The sequence below is a fragment of the Rhopalosiphum maidis genome, chromosome 3, assembly GCF_003676215.2.
Source record: "Rhopalosiphum maidis isolate BTI-1 chromosome 3, ASM367621v3, whole genome shotgun sequence".
Taxonomy (NCBI): Eukaryota; Metazoa; Arthropoda; class Insecta; order Hemiptera; family Aphididae; genus Rhopalosiphum; species Rhopalosiphum maidis.
The window spans coordinates 34,738,604-34,755,819 of NC_040879.1; the positions used below are offsets into that span (position 1 = coordinate 34,738,604).

Consider the following 17,216-nt stretch of genomic DNA (forward strand, 5'->3'; position numbering starts at 1 on the left):
TATATATAGGAGTACGATAAAAAACATGAAGATGAAGTTATAATGTTAGAACGGCATAAAATGATATTGATTAAGGGCGCTGTATAGCTGATCGTATATTATAGTTATTTTTTTTTTCATCTTGTAGCCCGTGTGTGGTGGAAGACTATTCGAGCCAAAATAATAATAATAGAACCGTTAGAGAAAAATAAATTATATCGTTTACACGATGTGATAATATAATATAATACGAAAATCGTTCCGGACCTACGGATGAAAATACTGCGATATTATACGATCGTACAACAAGAAGTGTTTTTTTTTCAGTTCTTAATGCTCTCGATACCATAAACTATTTCTCCTTAATCATTTTCGTACGACTTGTCTTCGTACAATCGTATCCACTCGACTACTTATCATACGCTCATTAAGATCTAAAATATTCCAACTTCGTTTCATTATCAGCTTTAATTAATGACCATTTATCACTGTATTATTTTCTATTAATATTAATATTTTTGTCATGTACGTTTTGACTACGATCAGCTAGTGGTTACTTTTACTGTTCTATATTATATTGTTTACAATAATTGTGATGAGTTGTAATAGTTTTCATATAAGAAGTTAATTTAAATAATAATAATAATAATAATAATAACATAAATAAAATCACTTGCTTAACCGTGATATTATTACAATCGTATAATGTGCCGTCAATAAAACATGCGCCATTATGTCTGTCGGACGCCGAGCGCAGCTGGTGCAAACTGCTGCAATTGGTATGGCGTTATATTGTTATTGTCTCGCTGCCGCCAAGTTTTCGGATTCCGGCGACGTGGAGACACGCGGAAACGAAGATGAAAAATAAGACTAAGAAATCGTACGAGTGTGTGTGTGTGTGTGTGTGTGTGATGTATATGGTCGGTACAACGCTCGGAGTCGGTCGGCGGCTATGGTGGTGGCGGTGGTGGTGGTAGTGGTGGCGGCGACAGAAGGGGTATGGTGGTTTGGGCGATCAGCCATCGGCCGGACCGGAGGGGTAGCCACCGGCCAACAGTGGGCTATATACTTCCCCTTACCCCACCGCTTATCGTCGACGGCCCACGTTTTTAACGCCAACCCGAGGGAGTTCTCAGTCACCGCTACCGCATCCACAGATCAATATTGGCGCGTACAGTCTACAACTCCACTATTATACGTTTATAATATAACTGTATACATCATATAATAAAATGCTACTGTGTTAGTGGCGGTATTAGTTGGTGTAGTAATATTAGCAACAATAGTAATAGTCGTAGTAGTAGTAGTAGTAGTAGTAGTAGTAGTAGTAGTAGTAGTAGTAGTAGTAGTAGTAGTAGTAGTAGTAGTAGTAGTAGCAGTAGTATTAGTAATAGTAGTAGTAGTAGTAGTAGTAGTAGTAGTAGTAGTAGTAGTAGTAGTAATAGTAGTAGCAGTAGTAGTAGTAGTTGTAGATATGACGTCGTCGATGGCAACGATAAAGAGGGTCAAACACGAGAGGTCGATGTGGGTGGTGTAGTAGGAGGGAGGAAAGAGTTGAATGATAAAAATATCAAAGTGTTAAAAGAGCTGTAGATGTGCAAGAGAACGGAGGTTATTGACGCAGGGTAAAGTGGCGACCCGGAACACGCGTGCAGTGAAATATGCGATTTGTTATTTTCTTTCTTATTTTCTGTTTATTATAAATTTCATTTTATATCTTACACTTTTGCTAAGGGCCAACTGACGGGGGGGGGGGGGTGGAAACGGCGTGATGTCGTTTTAGCTAGTGTACTGAGAGGGGGTGCGGCTGGATGACGGGAGAAGGTATTTGGGTATAGACCGAAAGGAAAAATGTCATATGCCTGTTTGCCAAAAGGATAGGTTAAGGGTTAAGTGATCGTGGAAGTGAGTATGGCACGGGGCTGGCGAAGATAAAAACATTTTGCAGCGACGTAGTGATTTCTCTTAAGAACTCGGTGGTGTGAAAGTAACACCAATACTCGTACTCAAAATAATAATAATAATTATTATTATTATTATTATCCTAAAAATTACCAGACGAACTTGTACCGACGTTATTTACGTGAGAGTTTATTACTTAAAATTCAGTGAAACGCTCAAACACGTCGTATTTATTATACGGCTCTTGTTCAATACCTGCAAACAATCCGCGTGCTTAATTATTATTCCACAAACTTTTATATAAACTCGTACACGTGCATATAATATTATATCCGGTGTTAGTTTATATAACGTCATATATGCATAAATTGTATAACGTTGTGTGGCAGCTGCGGGTAAATTTATTAGTATACCTCAGTGCTGTCATTTACTATGTCATTATTATTTAATGATTTGTTTCACTTTTATTTTTGTTATTCAAAGATGATAATATACAAAAAAAATATAAATGCATTGAGCAGAGTTGGCGATTCCGAGCACTACTAATGTGAGGTTATACGTGTGGCCGAAAGTAGTGGAAAATGTTTTGTTTTGTTTTTAAATGCATATTTTCAATTATTTATTTTACTTGAATGTCAATACCCACTACCACACACACACACACATATCGCATAGTCCGGGGAAAATAATAAAAATATAATGTATCTATGGCATTTTTCCTAATAGTTTTTTCTTTATAAATATAATTCCATTATTTTGTCTAATGATAAAACAATCGTTTTAACTCTCAAACTATTTTTATTAATTTGTTATTTTCATTTCACAGTTTTAAAATTAATTCAATATTTTTATTACAACTGGTTTTGTATATTGTAAATTATAATATGCTAATAGTAAAAGCCTAGTTGTATTTTGAACAAAATATTTAAATGTGACACATTATTGATTAAAATAAAAGCTGTACATATATTTAGTTTGTAATTTTTATTGGTAATAATACTATTGAAGAATTGTGTTTAAATTTTAAATACATATTATTTTATACCTAAGTTTATTTAATATTATTGCTTATATTATTCAATAATTTAAATATTTGTAACTGTTACTTATTATTATCCCTAAAGAGAGGTTTTCTATATCACACAAAAATAAATATGGCAAAATATTTTAATAGTTTTATTGCATGTAAATTCATATAATTAATATATTAAAACCCTACACTGAACAGATAAAATAAAAACAGATATTTTAGTCGTAAGGTTATTATAAAATATGTATTGGTATATATTATATATGGTTAACAATATGTATAACTATTATGTATATTATACCTAAATTATTTTTTGTATATTAATGTACAATAAGATAATTAAAAATATTATCACTGGTACCAATAGTGTCATTAAGTTAAGAATGATAAATATTAAATACTACTTTAATATCATTATCATTATACAAACTAAGGAGAAAATTATAGAAAACATAATCGATTTTATAAGCTTTAAAATCTTTTGATATTCTTCTAATACCTTAAAAAAAAAATAACTGGATCATTATGATTTATGATATATTTTTTGTTCTATATTTAATGGTAAGCATGTATTGAAATTAAATATTAAAATGTTGTATTTAACATATTATAAAGTATGAAAGTATTTAATATTACATAATACTATTTACATTACCTTTTTTTAATAGGATTATTCTTTCATTGGCAATTGGGTGAGTTTTGAAACACTGTACAATTACTTTATAGCTACATGAATGATTAGATTGAATTGGTTTACGTAAATGGTTATTCGATGAAATTTATGAATAACGAATGACCAAAAACTATTTATTAAGCTTTCCGCGAGTTCATTAAACAATTTTGTATTACTGGAATCTGGATAATAGAGTGGTTTTCTAACTACAATAACTGCATTTATACTATACGATAAAAAAAATCATATTATTTAGAGTAGTACAGTGATATTGATTGAATTCACGATGGATATAATTTCTCAAATAATTTGTATTGAAAAACGATGCATACCGTTTATCACATTTTTAGAATTTATAAAACGATTTTAAAAATCATTATTAAACAATAAATACTACCTAATAAAACCAACCCCAATAGTTAAAAATATAATACAATAAAGTAAGATTATAAAGGAGTTAAAATTAGTCGATTATTGTTATATTATTGTTGCCTACACAACTATATAATATTAAACGTACTACTCGCTATAGAGAAAAGACAGTTTTTGATGGTTAATTTATTCTATTTAAGTTGTATGCAAAAAAAAAATATTATAAAAAAATTCTCTGTAATTTTAACACGAAATAGTAACTTTTTTTTTATTTTAACACATTTTTGCATTATAAATGCACTATTTGTCGTTTATGGTTAAGTTAGGTAAGTCTATTGGTTTTAAATTTATTGAAGACACATTGGAGCTTATGAACATATTGAAGGATCGTGACTGCACTTACAACAACCACGTTAGTGATTACGTATAGTGCATATTAATAATATAATAAATAAACAATTTGTTATTAATTACCCATTTAATACACTATATACACCAATATATTTAATATTTTACTTTTGTTTGAATTACAAACCCAATAAATAAATTATTGTTCTCAATTTGTTTAATCGATTATATTTCTGAAATAATCACATTCATTTTTAAACTTATAATATTATTACGTGTCTATATATTATAGTGTATTATATAACACTTGAATATTATTTATAATACCTTTTATGACAAACATACAAATTATAATGATAAACTAATAATTAATTTTAATATTTTCATATTATGTGCATATGTATTAAATTTACATATTAAAGTAGTTATCAATCAAATCATTTTTTTTTCAATTATTAATCAATAAAATATTGAGTTACCAAATTATAGAATACCTTCTATAATTAACAATACAATTTATAATTCTATTTAATAAATATAATTAAGTAAAAATATTTAAAATAATATTAATATCAATCAAATAAACAAAATATTAAATACACGAATTTCTTACAACATTTTACTTAACTATGATAGTATATATTTATAAATTGGTGCAAATAAATTGCATTCGCTATAAAATTATAGTTATACAAATAAATATGAACTTTTTTTATTTACCGTGTAATCATTTTTTTTTCTTACAATGCAGAACTCAGTTGTAGATAGCAAACGTATATAATATGAACATTTTGAACATATCATCTTGAAAAGTATGTGTAACGGAGCAAAATGCAAATACATTTCACATTCTTATTTACTGTACATGCATAATATAATATTATATACCTGTATGATATTATGTTTTAAAGTACGATGCATATATGTATGTAGTATAATATTTCTACGGTGTCTCTTATTTAGTACAACATTTACATAGAGATATAGCGGTAGATTATTATTTTAATTTTTCAAGTCTTAAATGAAACAGTTATATCATATTTTATTATATTAATACAACCATTTAAAATTCAAGCTTTATTAAGTTTAGCTATGTATTAGTTATATATCTATCAACGAATACTAGTTGTATTCCTAACCTATGATAATATTATAAAATAATCAAATTCACTTAATAATATTCAATATATTTGTAATGAATTATTGTCATAATGAATAGAAATATAATTTTTTTTTTTACATAATTATATAGCATTAACATTGCAAATTAAATATTTATGATAATAACCCTATTATTCTATGTAGTTCCAAAATTTTCTTTCGTCGAACAATATTTATTATTTCTAAGTCTATAATTTTTTTTTTTTTTTTAATAATTTCCAATAAAAATAATTTTTTCTTTAAATATTTTTATCGTTATGACTATTTTTTTAAGTTTTTACTTTTTTGAATTATAACATACATTTTTTATTTCATCTTTTAAAACAGAATAATTTTTTGAAATTCATATAAGTAGCTTATAAGTTGTTATAATGACCAACATTTTGTGGGGTATCTACGTACCACTACACTTCGCTTATCTTAGTTTTAAATACTTATAACTCATAAACTACTCATCCAAATTTTACATTTTATGCCTCAAAATATTTTACTTCAGAATATAAAATGAAAAATGTATGCTTTCATTCAAATAAGTCGAAAATTTAAGAAAATATAAAGCAATAAAAATATTAAAAATCATAATTATAGATATTAATATATTATACAATTCTTACAGAAACTTATCGTATAATTGTTTTCATAATTAATGTTAGCTATCATTAAAACAAAAATGCACACATTTATTTTTAATTAAGTCTTCACTATATACTTAGAGCATAACAATTCGTAATTTTTTTTTTTTAGTTTAATAGTAGTATGGTATCATAATACTTCTAATGATTTATCATTATATTTAATATGTTAGACTAAGTATGTAGAATAATGTTATCACACATGCTTGATGTTTAATATATTTGATTGTATTAATGTGTTATTGTACGATTGAACGATTTTAAATATTGAATCGTATTGAAATGGAGTCCCTGGAAAAACAGGGATAGGTATAGAGAAGACATATGTTAATTTTCATTAAATAATCTGCAATTATTTGTTTGTTTAGTTTAACTTATTTGATATTCAATGATTGATTTTATTAAAAATAATTTAATTTTATTACTTTTTGTTGCAGGTTAATGGTGGAGGAATTAACGGGAATCGCCGTGGTGGAGGTAATTCAGATGCATGTGAAAAACACGATCCTTGTCAACATGGTGGGATTTGCATATCTACAGACGATGGCCCAAAATGTCAATGCCGCGATAAAAATTTTGAAGGAGCCTACTGCGAGATAGGTACGTGTACATACTTATGATTGTCGAGTAAACGGAATTTCTAAGCATCACTTAAGTTCATGACGAAAAAATAATTCTAATGAGCTCTATAATATATGTTTTGTCATTGCAATCTACCATGTAAATCGTTGTATTTATAATATGCTTTTGGCTTTTTCAGTGTTTTCACTAGCTTTAGAAATAATATTCTTTATAAACGTACTTCGAAATTAAAATTCGAAGAAATTCTCTTCTACACACTTTGAGCTATATGTATATTGTCTTTCATGCAATTTTTATTCAGTTTACCTAGTTTAATAATTCTATGATAATATTATTATATTTATACTAAAACTATAATATATTTTGATTACAACTGGTAGTGTAATATATTAGTACCTATATTACCAGTATGTCAGAGAACTTTTAGAATTTAAGATTAGACAATGACAGTGTATTTTGGTTATACTTAGGAAATAAATAAATTATATTTTTCTAAGAACTGTTTTTAGTCAATTACTAACGACCTTTAGTGTTTTTGTACATAAATTTAGTTTTTAATAATAAATTTAACTTAACCATATTAACGTAATAGGTATTCGAAAATTAAAATTAAATAACTCATTTATCTAAAACACAACAAATTTAATATAGAATATATTTTTTTAATATTCAGCATAAATATATTTTTCCAGAAACATAAACAAAAAAAAAAAATTAAAAAAATGTGTGTACCTTTATTAAGTACTTACATAAAATAATATATATAAATAATAATAAATTAGATTATTAATCATAATAATATATTTATTTTAAATGAGCATATCTAAAAAAAAATAAAGCCTTACCAAAATATGTAAAGATTTATTTATATTAATTAATCATAATTATGACCGAGAGATAATATATATACAAACCATTATGTTTTTTCAAATTATTATATTGTATTCGGTAGGTATGAGTATCAATAATATTATTATGGTATATATTATGTAGTACAACCACTGGTTTTCTGTTTATGTTCGCTGAATGGTATTAAAAAAAATAATAATAACAGTGTCGTATGGTATTTTTGTTGTTATCACGTTCTGTTGATAGCGCGCTATTGTTCATCATACATATTGTTGTATGTTTGGTTTGTCGCTGTCACCACCAACGTATATTTTAATTCTTTGACGCTTCAATGTTTGTCATATTTTCAGCTTGACGTTTTTGAACAGTTGACGTATCTATAATACTAAATATTTTCAGTTATTTCTGATATTGTGTACTCTTACTGTTATTATCGACCGACAAAACTATAAATTAGATCATCCAATTTTCTGCTAACTACCCACCAAGATTGATTGATATCCTCTAATATTATTCAATTAAGTTTTTTATTTTGTATTTACTGTATATTAACATTACTATTTATTTTGTTTTTAGTAACTGAACTAATCGGTATGCAAGTTTTCCCGCTTTATCTTTGTCCATGATAAAATACATTTATAAAATTATCGTATATATATAAAATAACCATAGTTGTATACAGTCCATATCCTCTTCTTTGTCCGAGACAAACATCCTAATTAATTTCTTTGGTTGCTGATAAAAATCTTGCGATATATTCATCTTTGAATATATCATACCACATTGTTGGTTCACTGGGTCATGAACTATTTGTATAGAATTGTTCGGAATATTGATATTATTTTCTATTTTAAGTCTCCAGTTTCTGAAATAATACTACATGATCGATACAAAACACGATTTACTTGTGGTTGTGCTTTATAATCTATTTCAATTATGTACTTTGTAGAAACAGAAGAAAAATAGTCGCATTTTTATAATCTGTTTTTCAACTGATATATTTTTTATGGTTATATTATTATTAGCTTTGGGATAAAGCTTCAGAAGTCAGCTGTATACGATAAATATCTATACATGTTAATATTATTAGTATTTAATTTTATTACAATTACTATAAGTTGTTTGTGTTTATCTCCACCTACCCCTCTTCCATTTCTTTAATTTATTGTTACAATATACATTTAAAAAAAAAAAAGATTTAATCTAATAAATATAATTAAATCGTTTACAAAGTCCACTTCTTCTATTATTTCTATGACCAAGACATGGTTTCAAACCACAAATTATTTTATCATTTAATGGTGCATAATGGCGCCGAAAAAGGATAGGTCTAATGTGAAGAAAAACATTTTGTAGGATTGTATAATTTACACGATCGAAGGCTTTTAAAAAGTTTAAATAGATTACATCAACCCGGCCATTTTCTGAAAACTCATCCATTACGTATTTACTGAAAGGCATATTATTGCATGTCAATGTCAAACTTCGGGACGGAAGCCATGCTACTCGTCACACTGTTTGCAATTAACTGAAGATTAAATTTAACGTAAGACAACAGACTCAATGAGCTTGGAAAAGTTTTTGAGAATAGAAATTGGATGGCAATTCGATACGCCAACTACATAACCTGACTTTTGGATATGCGTGACAGAGATAAGTTTTTTTAATTTAGAAAAAAATGCTTTCATCAAATGGTTTACAAAAAATTAAATACAAAATAAATTTTAAAAAAAAATCTCAAATAAAATCACTCTAGTGAGCGTGGAGAGTCAGAACTAATTCATTTTAAATTATAGGATAAAAACAAATTATGTTCAACATATTTAATATTGTGAAATAATCAAGAAGATCAAAAAACTAAATATTTGTTAAAAAATCGGATCAAAAAAACCTATTTACATTATAGATAGGACAAATTTTCAGAAACCAAATTAGCAGTATCAACCTTATTCTTAATAGACTACATATTAATTATATCATTTTAATAGAAATTTAAATGATCAGATTACGAATATTTAAGTTTTAGACTTTGAATAGGTAGTTTTAGAAAATATTTCATTCGTAGAAACAAAGCTATAAGATGGAAAGTACATATCAAGATTAGACTAGACTTTAGTGCTTACTCTGTCGTACACTCGTACCCACAGTTTAGTGACAAATCATGAAACTAGTCATTAATAAGGCGCACCTCACGTTAATATCTGAAGTTCATCATCAGAATAACGCGTATATAAAAAATGATTACATTATTTGATATTCGAGAATAATTTATAGCATAAAAAATTACGTTGTGAATCATTTTATGGCGTTAAAATAGACAATATATTTCCCAAATTATCAACATTATAATGGAGTTTGACTAGATAAGTTAAGGTTGTAATGTTTTTCCTCATTTAGCTAGATTAGTGATAAAAAAATATTGTCTCTAGATTTCCTAATAAACCGCTTTTTGCGTCACTTACCACAAGTGTTATGCAGAACCATGAGATGCCGTTTAAACGAGTTTTGAAAGAGCCTCCATATAATGACCATCGACTCAACGAAATAATATGTCGATTTTTCGATATTAGCTTAACCCCTCATAAAGGATGAACATATAATATTATTATACACTTATATTACAAACACGTTCCTTATAGAAATATCGAACACTTCATATACCTCCCTAACGCTTGCTTACCAATTTAGAATGTATTTATATATTTATGTGTACAGCACTAATGATTACTTTTTATAGGTTTTGATAAATTCAACTAAAACTTTAGTAAGATTATTGTGTAACATAAATATTAAGTAATATTCTATAGACCATGTAATATAACGCTTCTACTAAACCTTCAGCATTATTATCGGGTTTATTACATTGTTGTGGCGGACAACGGTATAATTGGTTAGGGTGAAAATTTGGTGGGTTGAATGACAAAAGTGACTCGACTATAGATTATGTTTAAGTCTTTAGATACTTAACGGCGCTTACTACTTATAATATACCATATACTATGATGATATAGATTGATTAAGATAGTACCGATTGAGATAAGTATGTGCTTGTTTTTTTCTAAATTCATTGTATATTTATAATAAAATTCAGCGTTTCTGCTTTGTACATTAACACATATGAGACAGTATTTTTTTTTTTATTGCGTGGATTAAAATAAAAATTAACATAATAATAAGATCATTAATAATAATTATATAGGTAATAAATTAAAAATTGTATAAAAAAGTTAATTTTCCTTTATAATTAATGGTACCAACTACAGTTCACAATTATTTTTAAACACGAAATTTTAAACTGGCCAAAACGTACCTAAATATTTTACCTGATTTTTAAAATGTGCAGTGGTATTTTTTTTTTAAATTATGATGATAGCCAAGTAATTATTGTAATAAAAAAGCTACTAAAATTCAACAAGCTATTACGTTATTTTGGACACAAACTACTGGTGCTAGTATAATACTCTATATCGTATAGAAAATATTGAATTTGTTTTAAAATATGGCAATATTAAGTATTTACACAATAAATAATATTTTAAAGCGAAAAAAATGCTTCAAGTTGAAAAAATAATTTATACAAAAAGTATAATATCATTGATATTGTCAAAAAGTATGTATAAACTATTGTTAATTAATTGATAATATTATCGTTTAGGCATTATACTAAGCATTATAATACTACAGTAAAAATTGTATTTATTCAATTAATTATTCATTGATTCAAATGAAACCAATATGTATATATTATGCACAGCTAGGTACATGGTACGTAGACGAATCATATCGATTACATGTGTTTCAATCATTATACTTTATTATACCCCCTGATATATTCTAGAATATGAATGTAGAATATTATTTCTAAATTATTGCTCATTATTTCTTGATTATATTTCTAAAAACAACTTACAAATTATATAAGAGCAAATCTAAATGATTATTTAATAATATAATTCCATTGGTCAATCAAAAAAGTATGATTGATAATTTTAGATTTTACAATTGGTCTTAGAATAATATTTTTTTAGTATGCATTTTATATTGCTCAATTAGATTAGATATTGTAAGATTTAACAAATATCTTAGTTACAATATCACAAACAAAATAATTTCATATAATATATTTACGGTTCATATTATTACTATACACGAAGCTAGGATGCACCGTTAAATGAGTTAAGTACTGCAAAAAAAAAAAAATATATATATATATATAAAATAATCTTGTAAAATAATAAATATTTTTCGCTATTATGACTCTAAAACTTTGGAAATTATATATTTTCTTTATATTATGATTTAATTTCTAGACTGCAGTACCATCATATATTTAATTGTAAACAATTGGCCGAACATTTCAAGTTTAATTTAAACAAGTTTTTCGTTTATTTGAAACAGAGAAATTATGTACATATAGGTTATATAAACAAAAATATTTACTGACACCAAAAAATAATTGTTAGATGATATGATAAAAACTTAAATTTTGTTAATTTACCATTTAAGTTAAATATATTAAAAAAGTTAATTATTCCATGCAATTTATTTAAGATAATTACTTAAAGAAATTGTTTTCAGACAATTTTAAAATGCACCAAATAAATACACCAATTGAATAATAATTATAATAAGTACTAAAATTATTTTATTTCAATAGTTTTACCATTTTATTACCATCATAAAATTAATTACTGTATAGGAAACGTATTATTGTTTTTCAGGCTATATCAAATTATTAATAGCAAAAGTTTGCCCTGGTATTTATATAACCCATAGAAAAGTGATTTTTATTTATTATTATTCTGAGCATCCATTTGTAATATTAAGGGCATTAGAAAAATAATAAATACATATCTAATCGTACACTATTATTTTTATAGCCATTGAAATCAATGACATTTAAATAATAAAAATTACATTTTTTTTTTAAATTAAGTTTGTGAACATTCGATTAGGTAAGTATAACTGTTCAAAAAGTGTTTTATATAAGATATCATTAATTATAAATATCACATATAACTCATAAAATTGTTTTTAGACTTTGGCTTTATATAATATATATGCGTTTTAGGAAATTTAAGCTAAATTCAACGAAAATCTCGACCAAAAGTATTATGTATTCGTAATAACTAATAAAATTACAATATTGTGGTCTGAAAATTTATTTTAGTACTTATATGTCATATTTAACTCGACGTTTCTTATAAAATAAATAAATTCGTTTAAGTATAACACTTATGCATTTATAATACATTATTTAAAGTATTTAAAGGTACAATATTAATTAAAATAAAAACTACGTTCATCTACAGCTACATTTGTACTACAATTAATCCAAAAAATACAGCTTTTTTCACCTTTTGAATTTTTTTCATGTTAATAAGTTTTGTTTTTAATTATTTTATTGTTATAAGTGCTACATTTCATTTTGTATTAATGTTTTTCAGCTGCTTGTTTACATGCAACTTATGTTTGGAACCCTCACATAGTTTTATTTTGTATCTATATAATATTAATAAATAATAATATACATGCATTTATTAAATCATTACATACCATTAAAGTATTCGTTTTAAAACTAAAATTATTTAATGAAAATTAACTGTGTATATATAATATATATATAATATATCATTGTGCATAACTTGTAGTTTTTTGCTAATAGTAAATAATGTGTATTTAAGTTTTTAGATACTTTTAAAATATTCATCCATGTTGAATCTGAGCGGAATCATAAATATATTGATCTTATGTGTTTATTTTTTTGTGAATGTATACAAAATTAAACAATTTAAAGTAAAAAAATGTTTTGATCTTCCACTTTGAATGTAATTTCTGATAGATCAAAGTTGTAAATATGGGGTAACGAAAAAAAATAGAACTAGAACTGGAAATAATAATAAAAACAATAATTTTAGCCCCAAACCACGCGAAATTAAATTTCTTATTTTGTTGCAATTCGAAAAAAAAATAATCGTTGTTTTGATTTTTTCTATAATTTTTGATTAATTAAAAACTTTGAAAATTAAATAAAAGGTTCCATATAAGTTTTTATTATAGCCATTTAAAAAAAATTGAACATAGCACTTTTTTTAATCATTTTAAGTTATAATTTGGAATTAGATATTTTAACAAAGAATAACGATTTTAATTTTTTTGTTGAATTTCAATAATATTATTCTTGAAGATTTAATACTTTTACGTATATTATTATATTTTATAAAATTACATTTGAAAATAAAATATTTTTGGCAATAATATATTACTTTATAGCAATATAATTATAATATAATCAAATATATTTGGTAGTATAGGTAGATAAAATGCTTTTTATCAGAATCGTTTTTCATATACAATAATATTTATCTTTGATACTGAATACGGGGTACATATGGCATCTACTGTAGAGCAGGTCGAACACCGTGCATTTTTAATTTAATCAAACTAGATTCAATGTTGTATAAATAAAATAATAACAGTCTTTAAGATAGAAAATCAAAGAATTTTTCAGATGCTTATCGTGTGTAACTAACACACAACAAAATCAAACAAACATTTTTATAAAATTAATATATTCATCGCTCCGCTCAAAAATTAATATTGTATCGAGAAAAAAAAACATTTCTTATGTCTATTGATAGAAACTGGTTAGTATTCTCCAGTCCATATTATTTTTTTTCAGTAATTTTTATGTGGTTGAAAAAATACAAATCAACTGAAAAATATATTTGAAAATTCTTAGGAAGTGTCTTTTTAAAATTTTAACCGAACAAATCGTTTTTTGTATGCAATGATTTATTATTATTTATCGTTGCCGATAGTATACACTACAATAATACCCTACGTGAACAAACATTTGTGTTCCCTGTTTGGTTGTTATAGATCATTCATATTAAATGCATAAAAATAAGATAACACTGTCTTGCTCCAAAATCTTAGATGAGGTACTCAAGTGGAATTCACAACACGGAGAAACTGCACTATTTGTTTTTTTCTTTTTATTTTTTCTATCTCAGTAAATATAACTGAACATGAATTCTATTAAACACACAACTATTAAATTCATGTATATTTCGTTAATGGTCTGGAATACACTGGGATATAGAAGACATTGTGCTTATGTAATTTAAACACAAGACAAACAGTGAGGATTATTATGAAAAGTGTTTTTTTTTATCATTTCATTTTGTTGATTAATGTTCCAAAAAATTTTATAGTAGTACAAATATATGAATTCGATTTATTAAAATAATAGAGCTTGAGTATTTATAATTTTCAAGTGCGAAAATTCGCAATATACTTTTAGTATAAGAATATTTTCATCGTTAAATAACTAAGTATGGTTGTAGGAGGTTTATTGTTTCCATCGTTTATAACATATATTTTATTAATTTATATTTATGACAAGAATTTTATTAAAATGATATGTTTTAAATTTTCTATAATAAGATTATATTTGTTTATTCAGAGCTCATATTATGTAAGATAATATGTAATTTATTATTTATGATGCATTATATATCGAATTAGTAATAACAAAATATTGTAGCCAGGCCATTTTTAAAGTTTTATAAATGTTTTGAAGTTAAATTCATCCATTGATTTAATAAACTTGATATACGTAAAATCAGGTAAATTTATTATATAATTATATGTTCAATACAGATGAATGAATGAAACACGTAAAAATCAATTTGTTTTTAAATATACGGATGTTTACTTTATACTGTTATGCTATAAGTATTGGTTTTAATTAACTATCTTAAATCATTAAAAGTTTGTTTGGCGTATAACTGTATGTATACCTACATGTTTTGCATACAAATATTGACATACAAAAACACACGAATATCATTCTTCATAATAAATTGTAGATAATAAACCTGGTCGTATTCAAAATAAAAACTTAATTTTATATGGTTAATACATACTTAGATATTTTATTTAACATATATTATATTAATATGTTTTATATTATTCCATATACAATTATTAATAGTATTCGTATAATAAATGATTTTAGTTTCTCAAAGATTTTAAAAAATCGTATTTATTTATTTTAATACCTGATTTTTTATACTGTACAAACGTTTTGATATTTTAATAACTTAATAGTTCTGTGGAAATAGATATAAATAAAAAAAATATTTTTGTATTTGTTTTAAATTTATAATAACAACATAATTATAATATTTCTTCAAATTAAAATAAATTATGCTCTGTAAATATTAAAATCGTATAATATATTGAAGTTAATAAAAATTATTAAAAATTATTTGAAATATTTATTTGCTCTGTGTATGATAATATTATATTATCGTTACATATTATAAAAAAAATGTGTCAATGTTGTATAGAAATATCTACATTAATTGTAATTCAGTAACAAAATAATTTATCATCATACTAGTTATGATCACGAAATCGATATTTTTTAAATTTATTTCACAAATAATGATTGTTAAAAATTTTATAATAAAAATAGTTATCACGTCCATCAACTAGGACTATTATTATTGCATTTTGAAATTATACCACAAAAATACATTAGGGAAATGATTAAAGTAGAGAACTTAATCCTTGGTGTGGTTGAGATCCTTTAAAACAGACGAGTTTTTGTACATCCAACAACGTCCCTTTTAAAAAGAATTAGTTAAATTCGTGTTTAGAATGAGATTGTATATTCGATGGTATTAACAATGTTGAAAAAAAATAACACTTTGTTGGTTTTTAGTTCAATGTAAAAACTTCAAGTTTGATGTGAATAATATTCGAAAAGAAAAGAGATGGTCTAAATAATATATTTAACTCTCAAAATTATAATCGTCTTGACACCATTTATAACAGTCCTATAATTTAAGATTTATTCTTTTTTAAAACTTTTAATTGCATAAAGTTTTATCGTTTTTTTTTTACAACTACGATAGTTCTCCCTCATTTATTTTTTATATTAGGGTCCAATTTTTAAATAACAATCAATATATTCAAATTAAACTCAAAAAAGTCCTCCTTCCATTAAAACAAAAAAAAGGTTACATACTAGAGCTTATTCATGACTAGTAATGAGTAACCCAAGTAAATATAATTTAAAAAAGGTAGGAAAGTGGGTTATCGCTTTGATGTACATTAGGTGTTGAGTGGGTCACTATTATGGGTATGTTAAATTTGAATTCGATAATCTATCACTGCATATCAAAAATAATTCTGAGCGGTGACAGTTTCAGTTAGTAAGTGTGTAAGTACACATAATTATTTTTCGTGATATGTTTTTTGATATAACTATTAAAACTATTTATATCACTTTAGTATAATTACGGTAGATTCCTATATTTTTTTTTAAATTATATTTAATTTTTATAGCTAAAATGTGTTAATTGCATACAATTTTATCATACTAAACACCAAAAAAAGTCTAAAAATTAAAAACATTATTCTCGAGGACTTAAAAACTTTTATATATATTAGAAATTTTACTATATACACTAACAATTTCAAAATATGTAGAATAATTTTAAAATATTCTTTAATTAAACTATTCATTTTTCACACTTTTTTTAAGGTGGTATTAACTTAAATATTAACAACAATAATATGATATAGTATAAATTATATTTTTGTTTACTTGTTATATAATGAAAATTAAATATTAATAATAAAATAAAAGCAATGTTTTCAGTAGAAATTGAAT

General features: G+C 25.0%; 1 protein-coding gene across 1 annotated transcript in view; it reads left to right on the forward strand.

Annotated features, from left to right (window-relative positions):
* Positions 1–17,216, forward strand: part of LOC113557150 (neurexin-1) — a 232,115-nt gene that overhangs the window by 152,389 nt on the left and 62,510 nt on the right. Inside the window, exon 4 of the mRNA XM_026962482.1 lies at positions 6,535–6,697. Coding sequence (XP_026818283.1) covers positions 6,535–6,697 — 163 coding nt within the window. The remainder of the gene's footprint in view (positions 1–6,534; positions 6,698–17,216) is intronic.